This window comes from Meles meles, chromosome 10, assembly GCF_922984935.1.
Source record: "Meles meles chromosome 10, mMelMel3.1 paternal haplotype, whole genome shotgun sequence".
In the NCBI taxonomy this organism is placed as follows: Eukaryota; Metazoa; Chordata; class Mammalia; order Carnivora; family Mustelidae; genus Meles; species Meles meles.
The window spans coordinates 107276902-107294719 of record NC_060075.1 but is presented as its reverse complement, the minus strand read 5'-3'; the positions used below and the strand labels follow the sequence as shown (position 1 = coordinate 107294719).

General features: G+C 37.4%; 1 protein-coding gene across 6 annotated transcripts in view; it reads left to right on the top strand.

Annotated features, from left to right (window-relative positions):
• The window catches only part of SUGCT (succinyl-CoA:glutarate-CoA transferase), a 793120-nt gene that overhangs the window by 395873 nt on the left and 379429 nt on the right, over positions 1-17818 (top strand). For all 6 annotated transcript variants that reach the window (XM_046021135.1, XM_046021134.1, XM_046021133.1 and 3 more), the window contains one exon: positions 17281-17383. In XM_046021135.1, coding sequence (XP_045877091.1) covers positions 17281-17383 — 103 coding nt within the window. The remainder of the gene's footprint in view (positions 1-17280; positions 17384-17818) is intronic.

Sequence of the window (17818 nt, the reverse complement as noted above, 5' to 3'; positions counted from 1 at the left end):
ACAAAACAAACTGGGGGTTGCTGGGGGGAGGTGGGATTGGGAGAGGGGGAGCGGGCTATGGACATTGGGGAGGGGAGGCGAACCATAAGAGACTATGGACTCTGAAAAACAACCTGAGGGTTTTGAAGGGTCAGGGGTGGGAGGTTGGGGGAACAGGTGGTGGGTGATGGGGAGGGCACGTTTTGCATGGAGCACTGGGTGTTGTGCAAAAAGAATGAATCCTGTTACGCTGAAAAAATTAATAAAAAGGGAAAAAAAAATAAAAAAAATAAAATATTTGAAGAAAAGCAGTCATCCAGAAAATTAAGGTCAACCAAAAGCAGATGGCATCTATGAAATAGGGTGTTGAATTCTCTGTTATGCCAAGTAAAAAAATAAAACAAAATCTGTATTAAAAAAAAAAAAAAGAGAATAAGTAGAATCATATTCCTATAGGTAGTAAAAATACCACAAAGACATACCCATACAACAGATAAAAATGAAGTAAAAGACAGTAATAATGATAGGAGATATGAAAGAATAACTTGACTTTGAATTTGAAACACACAGAAATTAAGCGAACGAACTCAGGAAAATATTAGGTACAAAAGAAAAAAATCAAGATTAAATTAGAAGGAACACAAGAGGGAATCAACACAGATGATTCTTCAGGAAAATAGTGAAAATAAAGAAAGTTGTAAAAATTGAAAAGCAGTGGAAAAATATATTTCAAACAAGAATTAGAGCAAAGCACCAAATGTTGAAAATGGTGGGGGGAAAAAACCTAACGCATGACCTACAGGAGTCTCCAAGGTATGAAACTAACAAAGGGGAAAAAAACAAACACAGAAACAATAGGGTGTTTATAAAGTAGGGAAACACAAACTAATAGACATCGTGTCATAAAAGACATTTTAAACAATATAGGTAAGGGGCGCCTGTGTGACTCAGTTAAGTATCTGCCTTCAGCTCAGGTCATGGTCCTGCAGTCCTCGGATGGAGCCCCACCTTGGGGGTCCCTGTTTAGGGGGAGCCTTCTCCCTTTTTGTCTGCCACCGCTTCCCCCCAACCCCATGTCAAATAAATAAATAAATAAAATCTTAAAAAATAGGGAGTATTGATTTAAACGTTAAAGCAAATTAATCAATGAGTACCCACGAAAGTAGTACCCATTCAAACACCAGAATGTGAGTCCACCTGTGTGTTACTAACCTATGTCATCATCCTGTCGCCTCCTGGGACAAAGGAGCAACTACACTGGGTTTTGTGTTCATTTCCTTCCTTTCTTTATGTGGGTTCCTCACATATTTGGTAGCCTAAGCGAGAGGTTGTTTAATTCATAAAAGACATTTTAATATGTAAGAACATAATAATCTCTGTTCCCAGACTTTTAAGATAGTCACTGTAATTGAAGAATATTTCCTGGGGTTAAAAAAATGATTGGAAGCTATATGTTGGAATAGTTTACCATGTACCTGAGAGTATTGATTCTAAAAAACAACACTAAGACATAGTAAAATTATTGGACTTTAAAGGGAAAAAAATATCCTTCAAGTCTTTAGGCAAAAAGAACATAGAATTTAAAAGGGAAAGAATTTATATTATCAGACTTCTTTTTTCGCAGGAGCAATGTGCCAAATAAAAAGGGGGGGGGGGTGCGGGGCATAACATTTTAAAGATACTTAAAGAAAGAAAACTAAGAATATTCATATGCACTAAAACCTGACCTTAAAGTAAAAAAGGATACAAATTTTTAGTAATTATGCAAGAATTCAGTAATCTACTAAAGATTGAGCTTCAGATAACAAAATTGACTGTAGAGATATTGACCTAAAGACTGGTGGCAAGCCTCATTTATACATGTGAAATACATATAACTAAATGAGAGTGGAAGGGAGAGTCTGAACAGTGGTAGTGTATTCTGACCATGTAGATACATAGATACAGAACATTAAACGTGGGGGTAGAATTGGGCCACAGAGTCAAAAAATTTTTTTTAAATCATATTTGTGGTAAGATTAAAATAGTTATTCTGAGATTATTGTGTATGTGATATAGGATAACACAAATGAGTAATTATAGGTTCTTCTAATTCTATTATAACCTATGTCCTTAAGAATCAGAATTATTCTAAAAATTATTCTAAAAATTCTGTACAATAAAAACCACCATAAATAAAAGGTAAAGGTAAATACAAAACCTATTAAAACCTTTCAAACATTAATGAGAAAGAGGAAAACCCAGTAGAAGATTGTTGAAAGAATATTATCAGGCATTTGGTAAATCAAGATACACAAATAATCAACAGTGTTAGTAATTAGCAAAATGCTTTTTTCCCCCCTTGGCTTATCAAATTGGGAAAAAGCAAATCAAATGATAAAAATAATACCAAGTTTCTGAGTTTTTGTAAGAGAAACTGTCCATACGATGCATTTGACAACATTTATTCTTTTCATTGAGACTTTCTTAAGTCATCCTAGTAATGTGTGGTTTTGTTGTTGAGTTTTTGGAGTTCTCTGTATATTCTGGATATTAATCCTATATCAGATAAATGATTTGTAAATATTTTCCCCATTCTGTGCATTGCCTTTTTACTTTATGAATTGTGTCCTTTGATGTACAAATTCGTAAAATTTTCATGAAGCCCAATTTGTCTATTTTTCTTTTGTTACCAATACCTTTGGTGTCCTATCCAAGATATCATTGGCAAATCCAATATTGTGAAGCTTTTGGCCTATGATTTCTTCCAAGAGTTTTAAAGTTTTAGGTGTTGCATTTAGGTCCATGATCCATTTTGCGTTAATTTTTGTATATGGTGTTACATAAGGTCAATTTCATTCTTTTGCATGTGGATATACAGTTTTCCCTACACTAGCTGCAAGAAAACTGTCCTTTCCTCCTTTGAATGGTCTTGGCACCCTATCAGAAATCATCTGATTGTAAATGTGAGAGTTTATTTCTAGGCTGTCTCTTCTATTAGTCTCTATGTCTATCTTTATACAAAAAGCACAGTTTTGATTACCGCAGCTTTGTAATAAGTTTTGAAATCAGGAAGTGTGAGTCTTCTCTTCTGTTTTCTTTTCAGGACTGTTTTGGCTATTTGGGGTCCCTTGAGATTCCATATGAATTTTAGGATAGGTCTTTCTATTTCTACAGGTTCCTATTGCAATAGGAAATGCACTGAATCTATTGTTTGCTTTGAATAAATATTGATATTTTAACTATACTAAGTCTTCTAATCCATGAACCTCGGACATGTTTCCATTTATTTAAGTCTTTAATGTCTTTCAGAAATGTTTTGTAACTTCTAGTTAGTCTTAAGAAGGAAGGAAATTCTGCAATATTCTTGATGTGGGTGAACCTTGAAGACATTACGCTAAGTGAAACAAGCTAGCCACAAAAGACATGTACTGTGTGATTCCATTTATATGAGATACTTAGAGTAGTCAAAATCATAGACACAGAAAGTAGAATGGTGCTTGCCAGGGCCTGGAGAGGAGGAGAGACGGGAAGTTAGTGTTCGGTACAGAGTTTCAGTTTTGTGAGAACAAAGAGTTATAGGAATGGATGGTGGTGATGGCTGCTGCACAACACGGTGAATGTATTTAATGCCATTGGACTGTACAATTAAAAATAGTCCAGACGGGGTGGGGGCGCCTGCGCGACTCAGTTATTTAAGTGTCTGCCTTTGGCTCAGGTCATGATCTTAGGTTCCTGGGTTGGAGCCCTACATCAGGGTCCCTACTCAGTAGGGAGTCTGCTTCTCCCTCTCCCTCTGTGATCTCTTTCACGCTCACTCTCTCCCAAATAAATAAATAAATAACTTTAAGAAATGGTTGAGATGGTAAATTTCATGTATATTTCATTTTATTTATTTATTTTTTAACCCACTGAGCCACCCAGGCGCCCAATTTTATTTATTTATTTTTTAAAAGATTTTTTTTATTATTTGACAGAGCAAGAGAGATCACAAGTAGGCAGAGAGGCAGGCTGGGGGAAGCAGGTTCCCTGCTGAGCAGAGGGCCGGACTCGGGGCTCAATCTCAGGACCCCGGGATCATGACCTGAGCTGAAGGCAGAGGCTTTAAACCACTGGGCCACCCAGGTGCCCCTCATGTGTATTTTAATACAGTAAAAAAGAAAAAACCCGTATGATCCCTTTTTATTTCTTAAAATGTATATTCATGCAAAAATGCTAAAGAATATATATAAGCTAAAATTATTTCTGTATACTAAGGTTATCACTGATTTTATTTCTTCTTTTGTGTCTGTTGATATTTAAATATTTTTTCTATAGAATTGCATATTGCTGTACTAGTGGTTCTTCACAAAGAGATCTCAATTCAAGAGGCTTACTTTTTTGTGTGAGAAGTCCTGGTGTAAGCTATTAATTGGATCTTGGCAATGTGGGCAACTTCCTTATATCATGTTTGCAGTGATGCTGCTTGGGCTGTATGTACAGTCACAGCAAATGCTGGTCAAACCGTTGTAACATATGACCCTCACTTCACTGAAAATCTGTACAAAACAGAGTATGTTTCTGAACTGTGAATGATCATTTGTATGGATCCGAACTGTGAATGTGGTGATAATTCATGGTAACTTAAGATATAGTGGCTACTCAGCCTAGTAAGTGTCTTGATGTGTTTAAGAACAAGTTGTAGGATAAGTTCTGAGTGGCCCTGTACTGGAAGGCAGTGACCGGATTCCCTGGATGGACTTTCACTCCATCTTCTGTAGGGCCTGTAGCTTGTCATTCAGACGAAGGAGAGAGCTAGTGAATGCTAGAGGGAGAGAAGGATAACTTTAACCATAATTTATCAGAAATAGTAGAGATAAATTCCTAAGAGGAAATAAGGTCTGAGAAGACTACAGGAAATATTAAATCTGTGATTCTGTTTACGGTAGAAACGCCGACCAACTAATTCCAGCTGTTCCTCTCTGGGTTACAGAAGTGTCACAGGCCTGTTTGTAGTTACTGCTTGTAGACTTCAGCCCGGATCTTACAGCATCCCATTGCTTTGGTTTGGGTTTGCTCAGATTTGTCCAAAGAGACCTTATCTGTAGGCTATGCGTTTATGAAATGTAGCCCTGTACCAAATTTTTGTTTCCAAAACTTCTAGTTTCTTCCCCCTCCTTGCTAACATTTCGACTTTTCAATAATGTAAGTGTAGTTTTATCTGTTTACTGTGACATATGTAACACGGACCTGTACCATGCTCTGTTACACACACCTTCCATTTGATTCCTCATGACAAGCTTAACAAGTTAGATAGTACTTCGTAAGTCCACATGAAAAGCAAAAATCTTACAGGACAAGACTCATGACTTGCCTGCATTAAAATTAATAGCTTCTGATTGGAAGGGGAGGTGAACCATGAGAGACTATGGACTCTGAGAAACAACCTGCGGGTTTTGAAGGGGCGGGGGTGGGAGGTTGGGGGAACCAGGTGGTGGGTAATAGGGAGGGCATGTGTTGCATGGAGCACTGGGTGTTGTGCAAAAACAATGAATACTGTTACGCTGAAAAAATAAATTAATTAAAAATTAAAAAAAAAGAAAATTAATAGCTTCTGTATGGAAATGTAAATAAGCCTAAAAGACAAGCTATAATCTAGAAGAAATTTAAAGTGCATAAATCAGTAAAAAAAGAAAAATAGTCCAACTGAGAAATGTGCAAAAAATACAAAGAGGAAAGAAAAGAAAAAGAAAACCCATCTAATAACCTTTAAGGTGGTGAATAGATGTTTAATTTCTCCAGCTGTGAGAAATGCAACCTAATTTAAAGTAATCATGAGATACCATTTTACCTCTACAAGACTGACAAAACTTTAGTCTGATGGTAACAAAAGTTGATGAGACTATGGAGCACGGAAAATCGACGCCAGTCTCTTTGGAGAACAGTCTGGCAATATCTAATGCAGCTGATGATGTGTCTATGACTCAGCAATTCTGCTTCTCCATATATGCCTTAGGGAATCAATCCTGTTGGAATAGACAGAGAAAAGTGTGAGGTTCCATTGAAGCATTGTGAGTAACAGTAAGAGACTGGACACAATGATGGACCATAAACAGGAGGAAAGGTAAATTGTTGAATATTCACACAGGAATGTGCCCAGTGGATAAAACACTTGAGCCAAATCCTTATGCATGAACACAGATAGATCTTAAAGTTAAAATGTTCAATAAGAAAGCAAGTTCTGGCATTAAGTTTAAAAACCCACATGATACCTCATGTCTCTCATGGATTAATCCAAGCAGATATATACACATCTGTAATAGGACAGTGTTTCTTTTGAAGAGAAGAAAAAGGACAATGAGGTAAAGGAGAGGTACAGAAGGGGCTTCACCTGTGTTGGTAACATTTTGTTCCTTAAAGATGTAAAGCAAATACACTAAAATGTTAAGATTCTTATGATGTGGGTGGGTGATGGGACATAAGTATTTGTATTATTTTCTTTTCAATAGCTTTCTCTTTCATAGTTTTCATGCACTTTTTGATATGTTTGAAATATTTTACAAGAGTAAAAGTTAAACTTAATAATTTAAGAACTAACTCTAGTGGATAATATTCCTGAATTCTCTTTTAAGAATCTTAGGGAAACATTGCTATAATATTGAAATAACCTCTTCCAAAAACTTTTATGTTATGTGGACAGCATATCTTTACAAAGTTATATTCAGTTCTTACTGTCTTCCAGTATAATGTATTTTGCAGTTCTCCATTGTTTTTGTTAAGGCTCTGCAAGATACTAATTTTTCTTTCTTTCCTTCTTTCGTTTTTTTTTCAAAATTACTTGGAGTTTAAAGGCACAGTCTTTCGTAAATCAAGAAGGTGTCATGTGAAAAGTTTGTCTCCACTATTCTGGAGAGCCACCCTTAGGGGAAACCCACAATGTATTTGTATTTATTTATATAAGGGGATGGAACTGATGTATACAAATTTTAAAAGAGTGTGGGTTCTGGGTATATAAATATTGAAATTTATTTCCAGAAAACCATGGTTGGCAAATCTACAACTCTACCGTAGAAACAGTATAGTAACAAGACCAGGTCTACTTTTCTACTTATGCAAAAATGTGAATTTTTTGCAAATTGATTCATATTTCCAATTATATGAATAAATCATTGTGTGCATTGAAGATTGCTTTTATAACATAAAGTTGTATTCCAATGTTAGTTAAGTTACATTTGGATTTTCATATAAAACCTCTCTGAAAATACAACTAACTAGAACCCCAAAATAACTTACATTTTTGAGTCCTGAATTTTTATGTGGAAGAATGATTGAGGGGATTCAGAGATTTAAAGTCTTGTCACAGAGTCTGTGCATATAGTTTATCCTTGAAATACTTTTCTGTTCTGACCCAAAAGTGGGGAAAGATTCATGAAACCAAGAAGGATATGATTTTACTTTTGCCACAAATCTTGCCATATTCTCTGCTCAAGAAACTCTGAAAATCATGGAAGAAAGTGTCTTTGAGCATCTCACAAAGTCTAGTGTGTGGTAAGGATAAAAGGCAAAGGCTCCAAGTTGCTGTCGCTGACTTTTAAATCACCAGATTTTGTCCCAGGGGCACCTAAGGATCTCTTAGGGAAATGGGACCTTACCTAGTTATGGACATAGCATGACTGCCAGTAGGCATTATCACCAACAGGAATTGAGACTTTGGACTTCCTCTGAACCACAGGATGAGATCAAAAAAAGACAAGATTTAACCTGTGGCTTCTCTACAAACTATATTGATGTTGGTACCTCTTTCAACTATTTCAACTCTCCAGGTTGCTAGCCTGGTGAAATGTGTTTGCTTTATTACTCCCTGCTTAGCCTGATATTTCTGCATTGTCACTAAGTACTCTGGGATTTCCATGTGTAGTGAAGACCGATTGAGATTTCTGATGCTGGTGTCATCACCAATCCCCAAGAAGCTTCAGTACAAACACTGATATTTTCTAGAAAAAGAAATAATGAGTAGCAAGTATATACATTTTAGAAGTCCCAGAGACTTTGACTTTTTATCTTTAAATTAAAAATAATTTTTGACTGAGATATACAGTTGACCATTGAACAATGTGGTGGTCAGTGGTGCCAGACCCCCACACAGTTGAAAATCTGTGTATACTTTTGACTACCCCAAAATTTAACTAGTAATAGCCTACTGTTGACTAGAAACCTTACTCATAATGTAAACAGTTCATTAACTCATTTTGCATGTTATATATATTATATACTGTATTCTTACAATACAATAAGCTAGAGAAAAGAAAATGTTATTAAGAAAATTATAATGAGTGGCACCTGGATGGCTCAGTCATTAAGCATCTGCCTTCGGCTCAGGTCATGATCCCAGGATCCTGGGACCGAGCCCCACATCAGGCTCCTTGCTCAGCGGGGAGCCTGCTTCTCCTTCTCCCACTTCCTCTGCTTGTGTTCTCTCTCTCGCTGTGTCTCTTTGCCAAATAAATAAATAAAATCTTAAAAAGATAAACATAAGGAAGAGAAAATCCTTTTACCATATTGTATTTATTGAAAAAAATGTGTGTGTAAGTAGGCCCACACAGTTCAAACCAATGTTGTTTAAGGGTTAACTGTAATTGATGTATAACATTATATTAGTTTTAGGTGCACATCATAATGATTTGACATGTGTATGCTTATACTTTTATAACCATAGAATATCTTGAGAGATGATCAGCAATAAATAAGGTCTGCTATGTGAATTGTTAAAGTTCCTTCCCTGGATTTGCAATTTTAGACATATTTTATTATTGTATTTATTTTTAGTGAAAGTGACACTACTACTAAGTGAAATAGCAGTTATTGTGTACTCCCTGTATGCTGGTGCTGTGTTAAGCAATCTACAACTATAATTTTCTTATAGCAGATGAGAAAATTGGAGCTCAGAGAAGTTAAAAACTTACCCAACATCACAAAGCTAGGTGAGGTTAGGAAATACCTTTCATTTATTGATTTGTTTGTTGACTATCTTTCATAAATGGCAGCAGTGCATAGTGAGATGAGCTCTGAGTCTGGGATACAAAGACCGAAGTATGAGTCTCAATTATGCTTTAATTTTTTTCATCTTCGAAATAGGGATAACTTGTCCTTTCTCATACGATTCTTAAAAAGATCAGATTGGAATATGGTGGTCAATATTATGAGACATTATAGGACCATAGAATTGATCAATGTTCAGTGGGAAAGAAATTGGGAATATTGAAGCCTAGGCGACTCACTTGGTACAGGGTTAACTTCCTTCTGTCCCCCAGCTCTGATTTGCCATGGCCTAAGGGCAGCCCTGTGTGCTGGACTTAACTGGGTTGATGCTGACTTCTAGCCAGTCTACCCCATTGAATGAGCATAGAGAAAGACCAGTTCAAGATCCCACCAGCTGATAGATTTGAGCTGGTAGATTTCTCTTACATATACTTCCCTACTTGACTTTTCTATGCCTTAATTTCTTTAGTCATCAGAATCATAAAACTCATCTTACAGGATCATGATAACTAGAAATAATATGTGCAAAGTATTTCCTGTGGTGTCTGGTACATAAAGTGTTCTCAGTTAAGACTAAGGTCAAGAGGCCAGGCTTCAACTACTCCTTTCTCAGCCCTCTGTGGGACTGGTCTTTGGCAGCACATAACTCACAGAGCTTTGTCTGGTCTGTTCTCCTGGATTTTGCTACCTAGAATCAAGCAGTAGAAAGTGATGGTTAACACATGGGCTTGGAACCCAAGATAGACTTCCAGCTTGACTACTTAATGTTGATGTGACTTAAAAAGGTTACTTAAACTCTCTTAACCCTTGGTTTACTCATGTTTCAAATGAGCATAATAATGATACCTATCTCACAGGATTGTTGTGAGAATTAAGCTTTGATTTGAAAAATTGTGAATGTTATTAACTGATATTTTTATTAAGGTCATATGGGTGGGAGGTGCTGGGGCTGTGACTCAAATCCAGATCTATCTACATCTCCTGCCTTTTCTACTGTAGCACACTTCCTGTGTTTGAATACTTACAGTAAGTGAGCTGCCAGTATGCTCCTTATTACTAGAAATATTTTCAATGCACATAATAGGATGGTTTTGTAGAACACAGAAAAGAATAATTTTTTAAAGATTTATTTATTGATTTGAGAGAGAGAGAAAGAGTGCATGAGTGGGGGAAGGGACAGAGGGAAAGAGTATCCAAGCAGACTCTCACTGAGCACGGAAACCAATGCTAGGCTGAGCCATGTGATCAGGACCTGAGCTGAAACCAGGAGTCGGGTGCATAATCGACTGAGCCACCCAAGTGCCCTAAACAATAGATAATTTTTGAGGTCTTTAGAATTCCTAAGATCTTATAATTTTCTGGATAACATAGTCCCTAAATTGAAATATTATGTTCATAAGTTAGTTTTTGGGAACTTGAAGTTTATTTCTGATAAGACATGAAGATTTAGAGACTGGGTAGAAGAAGAAAGAAAAGAAAAGAAGGAAAAGGGGAGATACTGTGATATTAATTTAAAATGAATACCATCAGGGGCGCCTGGGTGGCTCAGTGGATTAAGCCGCTGCCTTGGGCTCAGGTCATGATCTCAGGGTCCTGAGATCGAGCCCTGCATGGGGCTCTCTGCTCCTCAGGGAGCCTGCTTCCTCCTCTCTCTCTGCCTGCCTCTCTGCCTACTTGTGATCTCTCTCTCTGTCAAATAAATAAATAAATAAAATCTTAAAAAAAAAATGAATACCATCAAATTGTCTTCCTTTACCTAGTCACAATGTCTAAATAAACCTAGTCTCAGGAAGATTTTGGGAGAAAGTAATCCACCCCACTAATTCAAGGTAATATGACCAAGACCCTCTAATTCTGACCAATTAGTTGTATATTCCTTCAGCAAGTACTGAGTGCCAACTGTCTTCTAAATTATGGGTGTATAGCAGTGAGGAAACAGTCTGTTTCTCTAGTGTGAAAGAAGATAGTTATCCTTGGGAAAGAGACAGTTGGACAGACTTGAGACATAACTAAAATTTGTTTTACTGAAAGGAGGAAAATTGGAGGCAATAAATTTTATTTTTTTAATTAAATTTTATTTACATTCCCTTAATTAACATATAGTGTATTATTAGTTTCAGAGGTAGAGTTCAGTGATTCATCTGTTGTGTATAACTTATACTTTATATAACTTATACCTTATATAACTTCAGTGATTCATCTGTTGTGTATAACTTATAACCTTATATAACTTACACCATATACCTATAACTTACAACCCAGTGCTCATTATATCACATGCCCTCCTTAATGCCCATCACTCAGTTACCCCATATCTCATCCCCTTCCCCTCCAGTAACCTTCAGTTTGTTTCCTATAATTAAAAGTATCTCTTGGTTTGTCTCTCTCTCTGATTTTTTCTTATTTTATTTTCCCCTTCCTTTCTCTATGCTCCTCTGTTTGTTTCTTAAATTCCACATATCAGTGAGAGGATATAATAATTGTCTTTCTCTGATTGACTTACTAAGCATAATATCCTCTAGTTCCATTCATGTCATTGCAAATGGCAATATTTCATTTTTGATGGCTGCATAGTATTCCATTGTGTATACATACCACATCTTCTTTATCCATTCATCTGTTGATGGACATCTGGGGTCTTTCCATAGCTTGGCTATTGTGGGCACTGCTGCTATAAACATTGGGATGCAGGTCCTCCTTTGGATCACTACATTTGTATCTTTGGGATAAATACTTACTAATGCAGTTCCTAGGTCATAGGGTAGCTCTATTTTTAACTTTCTATGGAACCTCCATGCTGTTTTCCTGAGTGGCTGCACCAGCTTGCATTCCTACCAATAGTTCCCCTTCCTCTGCATCCTTGTCAACATCTGTCATTTCCTGACTTGTTAATTTTAGCCATTCTGACTGGTGTGAAGTGGTATCTCATTGTAGTTTTGATTTGTATTTCCCTGATGATGAGTGATTTTGAGCATCTTTTTATTTGTCTATTGGCCATCTGGATGTCTTCTTTGGAAAAATGTCTATTCATGTGTTCTGTCCATTTCTTGACTGGATTATTCTTTGGGTGTTGAGTTTGATAAGTTCTTTATAGATTTTGGATACTAGCCTTTTATCTGATATGTCATTTGCAAATAATATTCTCCCATTCTGTAGGTTGTCTTTGGTTTGTCAACTGTTTCCTTTGCTGTGCAAAAGCTTTTTATCTTGATGAAGTCCCAATAGCTCATTTTTGCCCTTGTTTCCCTTGGGAGGCAATAAGCTTTTAATCAACTGTTGCGATAGTTCAAGTGTGAAGAATCAAGGGACTGAATTGTGGTAGGAACAGTGGGACTAGAAATATAAAACCTAACTGTTGAAAAGTTGATTCTACAGGCCAATGATGTATAAATTACAGGAGGTGATGAAAAGAAAGAGTTCCCAATTTAGCCAAGAGTGTGAATTCAGGCAAGGAAGAAATAGAAGGTTTATGGGGGAAATGGAAGTCTTAGTCATCTATGGGCATGTCGGATTTATGGGGGTGATAGTGGATCTAAGTAGAAGTATCCCATGGTAGCTAGGAAGAGGGACTTGGGGAAGGTTAGGGCTGAAAATAGATTTGGGTATCATCTGCATGGAATGATAGGATTACTGAGATGAGTAAAAGAGAACAAAGGAAATTGAGACTGGAAGGAAAAGTTAAAATAATTAATAAAAGAAACAGAAATGGCCACAGAGGTATTAAAAATCCAATAAGTACAATAGCATAGGATATAAAGATAGGATAGTCAACAGGATCAAATGCACAGAGAACATATAGGATGAGGACTATGAAAAGAATATTGGGGAATGGTCCCTGAAGACCCTTGGTGATGGGGCAAGAAAAAGTGTTGGTGTACAAGTCAAATTTCAGAGCCTCAGGCAGTCATGACAGACTGGAAATGGAAGATAGGATAGGAACTAAGAATGTCAAGAGGAGCTAAGAATGTCAAGAAAACTTTTTTTTTTAATGAAAAATTGTTATTATTACTTGAAAGATTGTATTTATTTATTTGAGATAAAGAGAGAACGAGCAGGGTAAATGGCAGAAGGAGAAGCAGAGTCCCCAGCAAACAGAGAGCCCAATGTGGAGCTCAGTTTTGGGACCCCAGGATCATGACCTGAGCAGAAGGCAGATGCTTAACTGACTGAGCCACCGAGGTGCCTCCAAAACTCGTTTATTTTTGACAATAACATGGAAGATATTGATAGAAGGGGAGATTTAAAGATGCTTCAGAGAGAGAGAGTCTGTTGCCTCCTGTCAAGTTTCTTTGCCTGTTGTCTCATCTGGATTCTTCCATTCCCTGTATTAACACTGATTATGTCAGCCCCCCACTGAAATACCTCTCTGGGTGTCTCATGGCCAGTGGCAAAGCAATATCCCTAGCATAGCAGACAAGATGCCTTGCACTCTTTTTCTAATCTTCTTTTCCCATTTTATCCTTCGCCACTCAGGGCACAGGAGATTTCAGAATTTTTCCAGGTTGGGTCTTTGGACACATTGCTCTCTCTGGAAAACCCTTCTTTCCATCTTTCACATGGAAAATGCTAACTCATCCCTCAGCAGCTGGCTCAAACATCGCCTGGCTTTTGAACTCTTTCTTGACTCCCCAGGCCCAGTTCAGGTCTCCTTCTTTGGTACTTCAGCTGTAAACTGGACACTCATTTTTTGTCTCGGCGTCTTGCATCGCAAATCATCAATTTCCTTAGGGGTGTTCTCCATTAGACTGTATGATCTTTGGAAACAGGGACGTTTTTATTTTTGTAATCCCTATGTCTGGGACAAAACAAACTCTTGCAAAAAGCATCAGGAATGAATGAGTATTAGTGTAAGGAGATGTATCTTGAGCTATAGAGGATGGAAATGCTAAGTGAAATAAGCCAGACACAGAAATACAAATACTGCATTGATCTTACTGATGTGTGGACTCTAAAAAGTCAAACTCATGAAAACTGGACTGTTGAGTGGTGGTTGCCCAGCACTAGGGTGTGGGGGAAATGGGGAGAAACTGGGCAAAAGGTACCAGCTTTCAATTATAAGATGAAAAAATTCTAAGAATCAGTCATCGGAGGTAATGCCATATTTCATACTTAAATGTTCTTAAGTAGATCTTAAATGTTACCCCCCCCCCCCACACACACGGTAACCATGAGGTGAAGGATGTGTAAATTAATTTGATTGTGGTAATAATCATTTCATGATGTGTATTGTATTAAATCATTGCACTACACTGCACTCTAAAAAACCATGTTGTACAAAGTAAATATATACAATTTTTATTGGCCTGTCATGACTCAAAAAAGTATGGTGAAGGGGCGGAAGCTTTATGAATTTGAGCAAGTTAATTTCTCTGAACCTGAGTTTCTTCTTGGTCATATGAGAATAATACTTCCCTTACAATGTGCTTGTGAGTAGAAAAGCTACAAGACATGGTAACCAGCATTTAGTAATCATTAATGTTAGAATTATTTCTAGCTTTACCTTCACAGCCTCTATCTCTTCGTTTCTCTCTTGTCTTGGATTTGGCGGCAACTTTAATCCATTCTCTCAAGAGAAGTTTTTTGTTTGTTCTTTAACATTTTGATGCTAAGAAATTTAAACTCAGGTCCATCGTCACATGCTAATGTTACATCTACCTCAATGAGTCACTTGACAGGAAGTGAATTCAGCAAAAATCTAAAATTGAATATATGGGTTGATTTAGCAAGTTCACAATTAAGTCTGACTTGTTTTAAGAGTTTTCCAAGCAACTGCCCAGAGGAGGCTGAAGCTTTGAGGCTTCCTACAACACTGCATGGAAGGATACCCTTCCTGTCCTATCCTCAGTACTGTTTTGCCCTAAGTGATTTAGAACAGCTCTTTGCATTTTTTTTAAGCAGCATTTTTGTGGTTAATAAAAACATGCGCTTACAGCTTTTTTGCATAGATAAAGGAAAAGATTCCACATCAGATTTAGATCAAGAGATAGATTTTCAGAAGAAAATGATGGATGTGTCCTCTGGGAGCAGCAGAATGCCGCAATGTTCCGTCTCTGGCCGCTTGAGTTGAAGGCATTTATGAACACTTCCACGCCTACGCCCACGCACATCCACAAACAGTGGTCACCACGCAGCTCCAGACACTGTCTCGATCCCCAGTCTCATTTCCAAAGCGCATCCGTTGTTTTCCATAACATGAAATAAATCCCCCTCTCTTGCCCAGTGGTGAAAAGCTTATATAAATACTAAAACTTCAACTATTCCCCTGAGTTTTCTGTTGGCAGGCCTGCAGCTATGGGTTTGCAGGGATCTTGACACGCATTTTCTGTGCAGATCTTTGAGGCCACTTGGGTGAGTCCGGTGGTGATAAATACACTTGTCTTGAAAATTTATCAGGTTAGCCACGATAATGCTCTGCTTATGGAGACTTAAATGATTGACACCCGGATTGAAAGGGCTCCAGGTTCAAAGTATCTCTTTTATTCTTTCAGCATATATCATTCTGGTGATATATACGTCTTAGGAAGTCTTGGCCAGGAGATGATTTTAACAGTCCTTAAAAAAAAATAAGGTTGTGAAGAATCGATTAATATAAGACATTTCATCTTGCATGGTGGTGTTCCCATGAAAGAATGCTTTTCAGTATGTAGAGGTGAAGTATTTGATTGTGTACCAAGTAGGCAAAGTTAACATTACTGCCTGTAAATAAAATGGACAATGGAGGATCTTTATTCATCAAAATGGCGAGATTAGAAAAGTGTCCTCAGGGGCGCCTGGGTGGCTCAGTGGGTTAAATCCTCTGCCTTCGGCTCAGGTCATGATCCCGGGGTCCTGGGATCGAGCCTCGCATCGGGCTCTCGGCTCAGCAGGGAGCCTGCTTCCTTCTCTCTCTCTCTCTGCCTGCTTCTCTGCCTACTTGTGATCTCTGTCTGTCAAATAAATAAATAAAATCTTTAAAAAAAAATAGTGTCCTCAAAGTACTGATATTGTTTCCACCCTTGTTGTAAACGGTGGAAGAAGTAGTGCATTCTCCATTATAATTTCCCGTGGCATCTGCAAACCTAAGATTAATTCTAGCTCTGTCTAAGATTGCTGAGTAGAAGCCCGTGAATACTATTTCTACTATATTTCCACTTGCCCACCCATAGTAGTGAAGCCTTCTGCTTGCTGCCAATAGTCTATTTTACCTAATGTTTTTTAAGAAAATCTCTTTTCACCTAGATTATTACTTAACTAGAAATAGTTTGCTATTTTAAAAACTAGTAATTCTATATTCTTCATATATTACAAGTTATGACTGTTGAGTTGTCTTTGAGGATCCAAGATTTTATTTCTGTTTCACTGTCTTAACAAAAGGAGATATAAAATTGTGAATCTCATCAATGAATTAGGTCTTTCCTTGAGACCTAAGAGAGAAAACAAAGTCAATCAAATAAGCTTTTTATCTGTGAAGTCTAATGTAAATTACAGAAAAAACAAAACAGAGGAAAAGGACTTGGCTGGATTTGAGTGTTGCTGTCTAAACAGATTTATCCGTCTTCCCATGCCTAGATTTGTTCTGATTAGTTAGTCTTAGTGCAAATAAGTAGCTAAAGTTGTGTTGCGGCTGTTAATTCTGGTATATTTTAAATATAATGGAGGTAGAACATACAGCTTTCTCTTTTTTAAATTAAAGACTATCTATTTGAGAGAAAGAGAGAGAGAGCAGACTCCTTCCTGAGTGGAGGGCCCAGTGCGGGACTCTATCCCAGTACCCTGAGATCATGACTTGAACTGAAATCAAATTCGGACGCTTAACTGACTGAGCCACCCAGGCACCCCAAACGTATAGCTTTCTTTTAAAACAACTACATTTGTTTTTGTTTTGAGAAATTTACCTTAAACTGATGTATTATGCCTGAGACCTAAAAAACACTTTGCACAATGACACCCCCCCCCATTGCAATTATATTATTGGATTTATAAAGTGCTCAGTACCACAGCAATTTAAGCTCACTTAAAACCATTTCCCACACAATCTGTGTCTTCTGCAAGGGATCCTCTGTCAAAAAGCACACAGAGACAGAAATAGGAGGGATTATATCTCTAATGGTAGACCTTCCAACAATGGGAGCTGGGTGGCTATTCTTAACCACTCCTGGGCAAGTCAAGTTGTTACCATTAGGCAACATCCTCAAAACTAGGAACAAAGAAAGCCTAAGGAACATATTCTTGTCATTACTGGTTGCTTCAAAAGAGGGCCATATGAGAAAAAATGTTGTGTTATGTTCTTTGTAAAAAATGCCTCTTTTTTGGATCTGTTCCTAGGTTTGAAGAAGAAATGACCAGCAAGTGGTTATACCTCTTCGAAGGCAGCGGGGTTGCGTATGGCCCAATCAACGACATGAAGAACGTATTTACAGAACCCCAGGTTTGGTTTTTGAACTTTTTAGTATATGGCAGTTAAAAACACAAGAAATTGCCTCCCTTTCTTTATCCAGTTTGATTCACACAAATACATGTGAGCCATTGGTCATGGGCTTCTGTCACATAATGTGATTTTTGATGGTGGCACTAGATTGTGGGTCTGAAGTAAAAAGAACCAATTTAGAACTGGCTGTCTACAGTCATACTTTATGTCCATCAGATCTAATGTATTTTTGCAGCAGTCTCTACATAAAGTTTGCTAGTTCAGGACATTTGTTTCTCCTGAAAAATCGGAAATGTAGACAATTGAGAGATTGGGCTCAGGCCGTCAGAGAGCATTCTGTGTAGAAGGAAGTATGACAAGTTTTATAGTTGTTATATAATTTGTATAGTTTTTAGTTAGAGCTCACATCTCACCAGATGGCTATCTTAAAGTGTC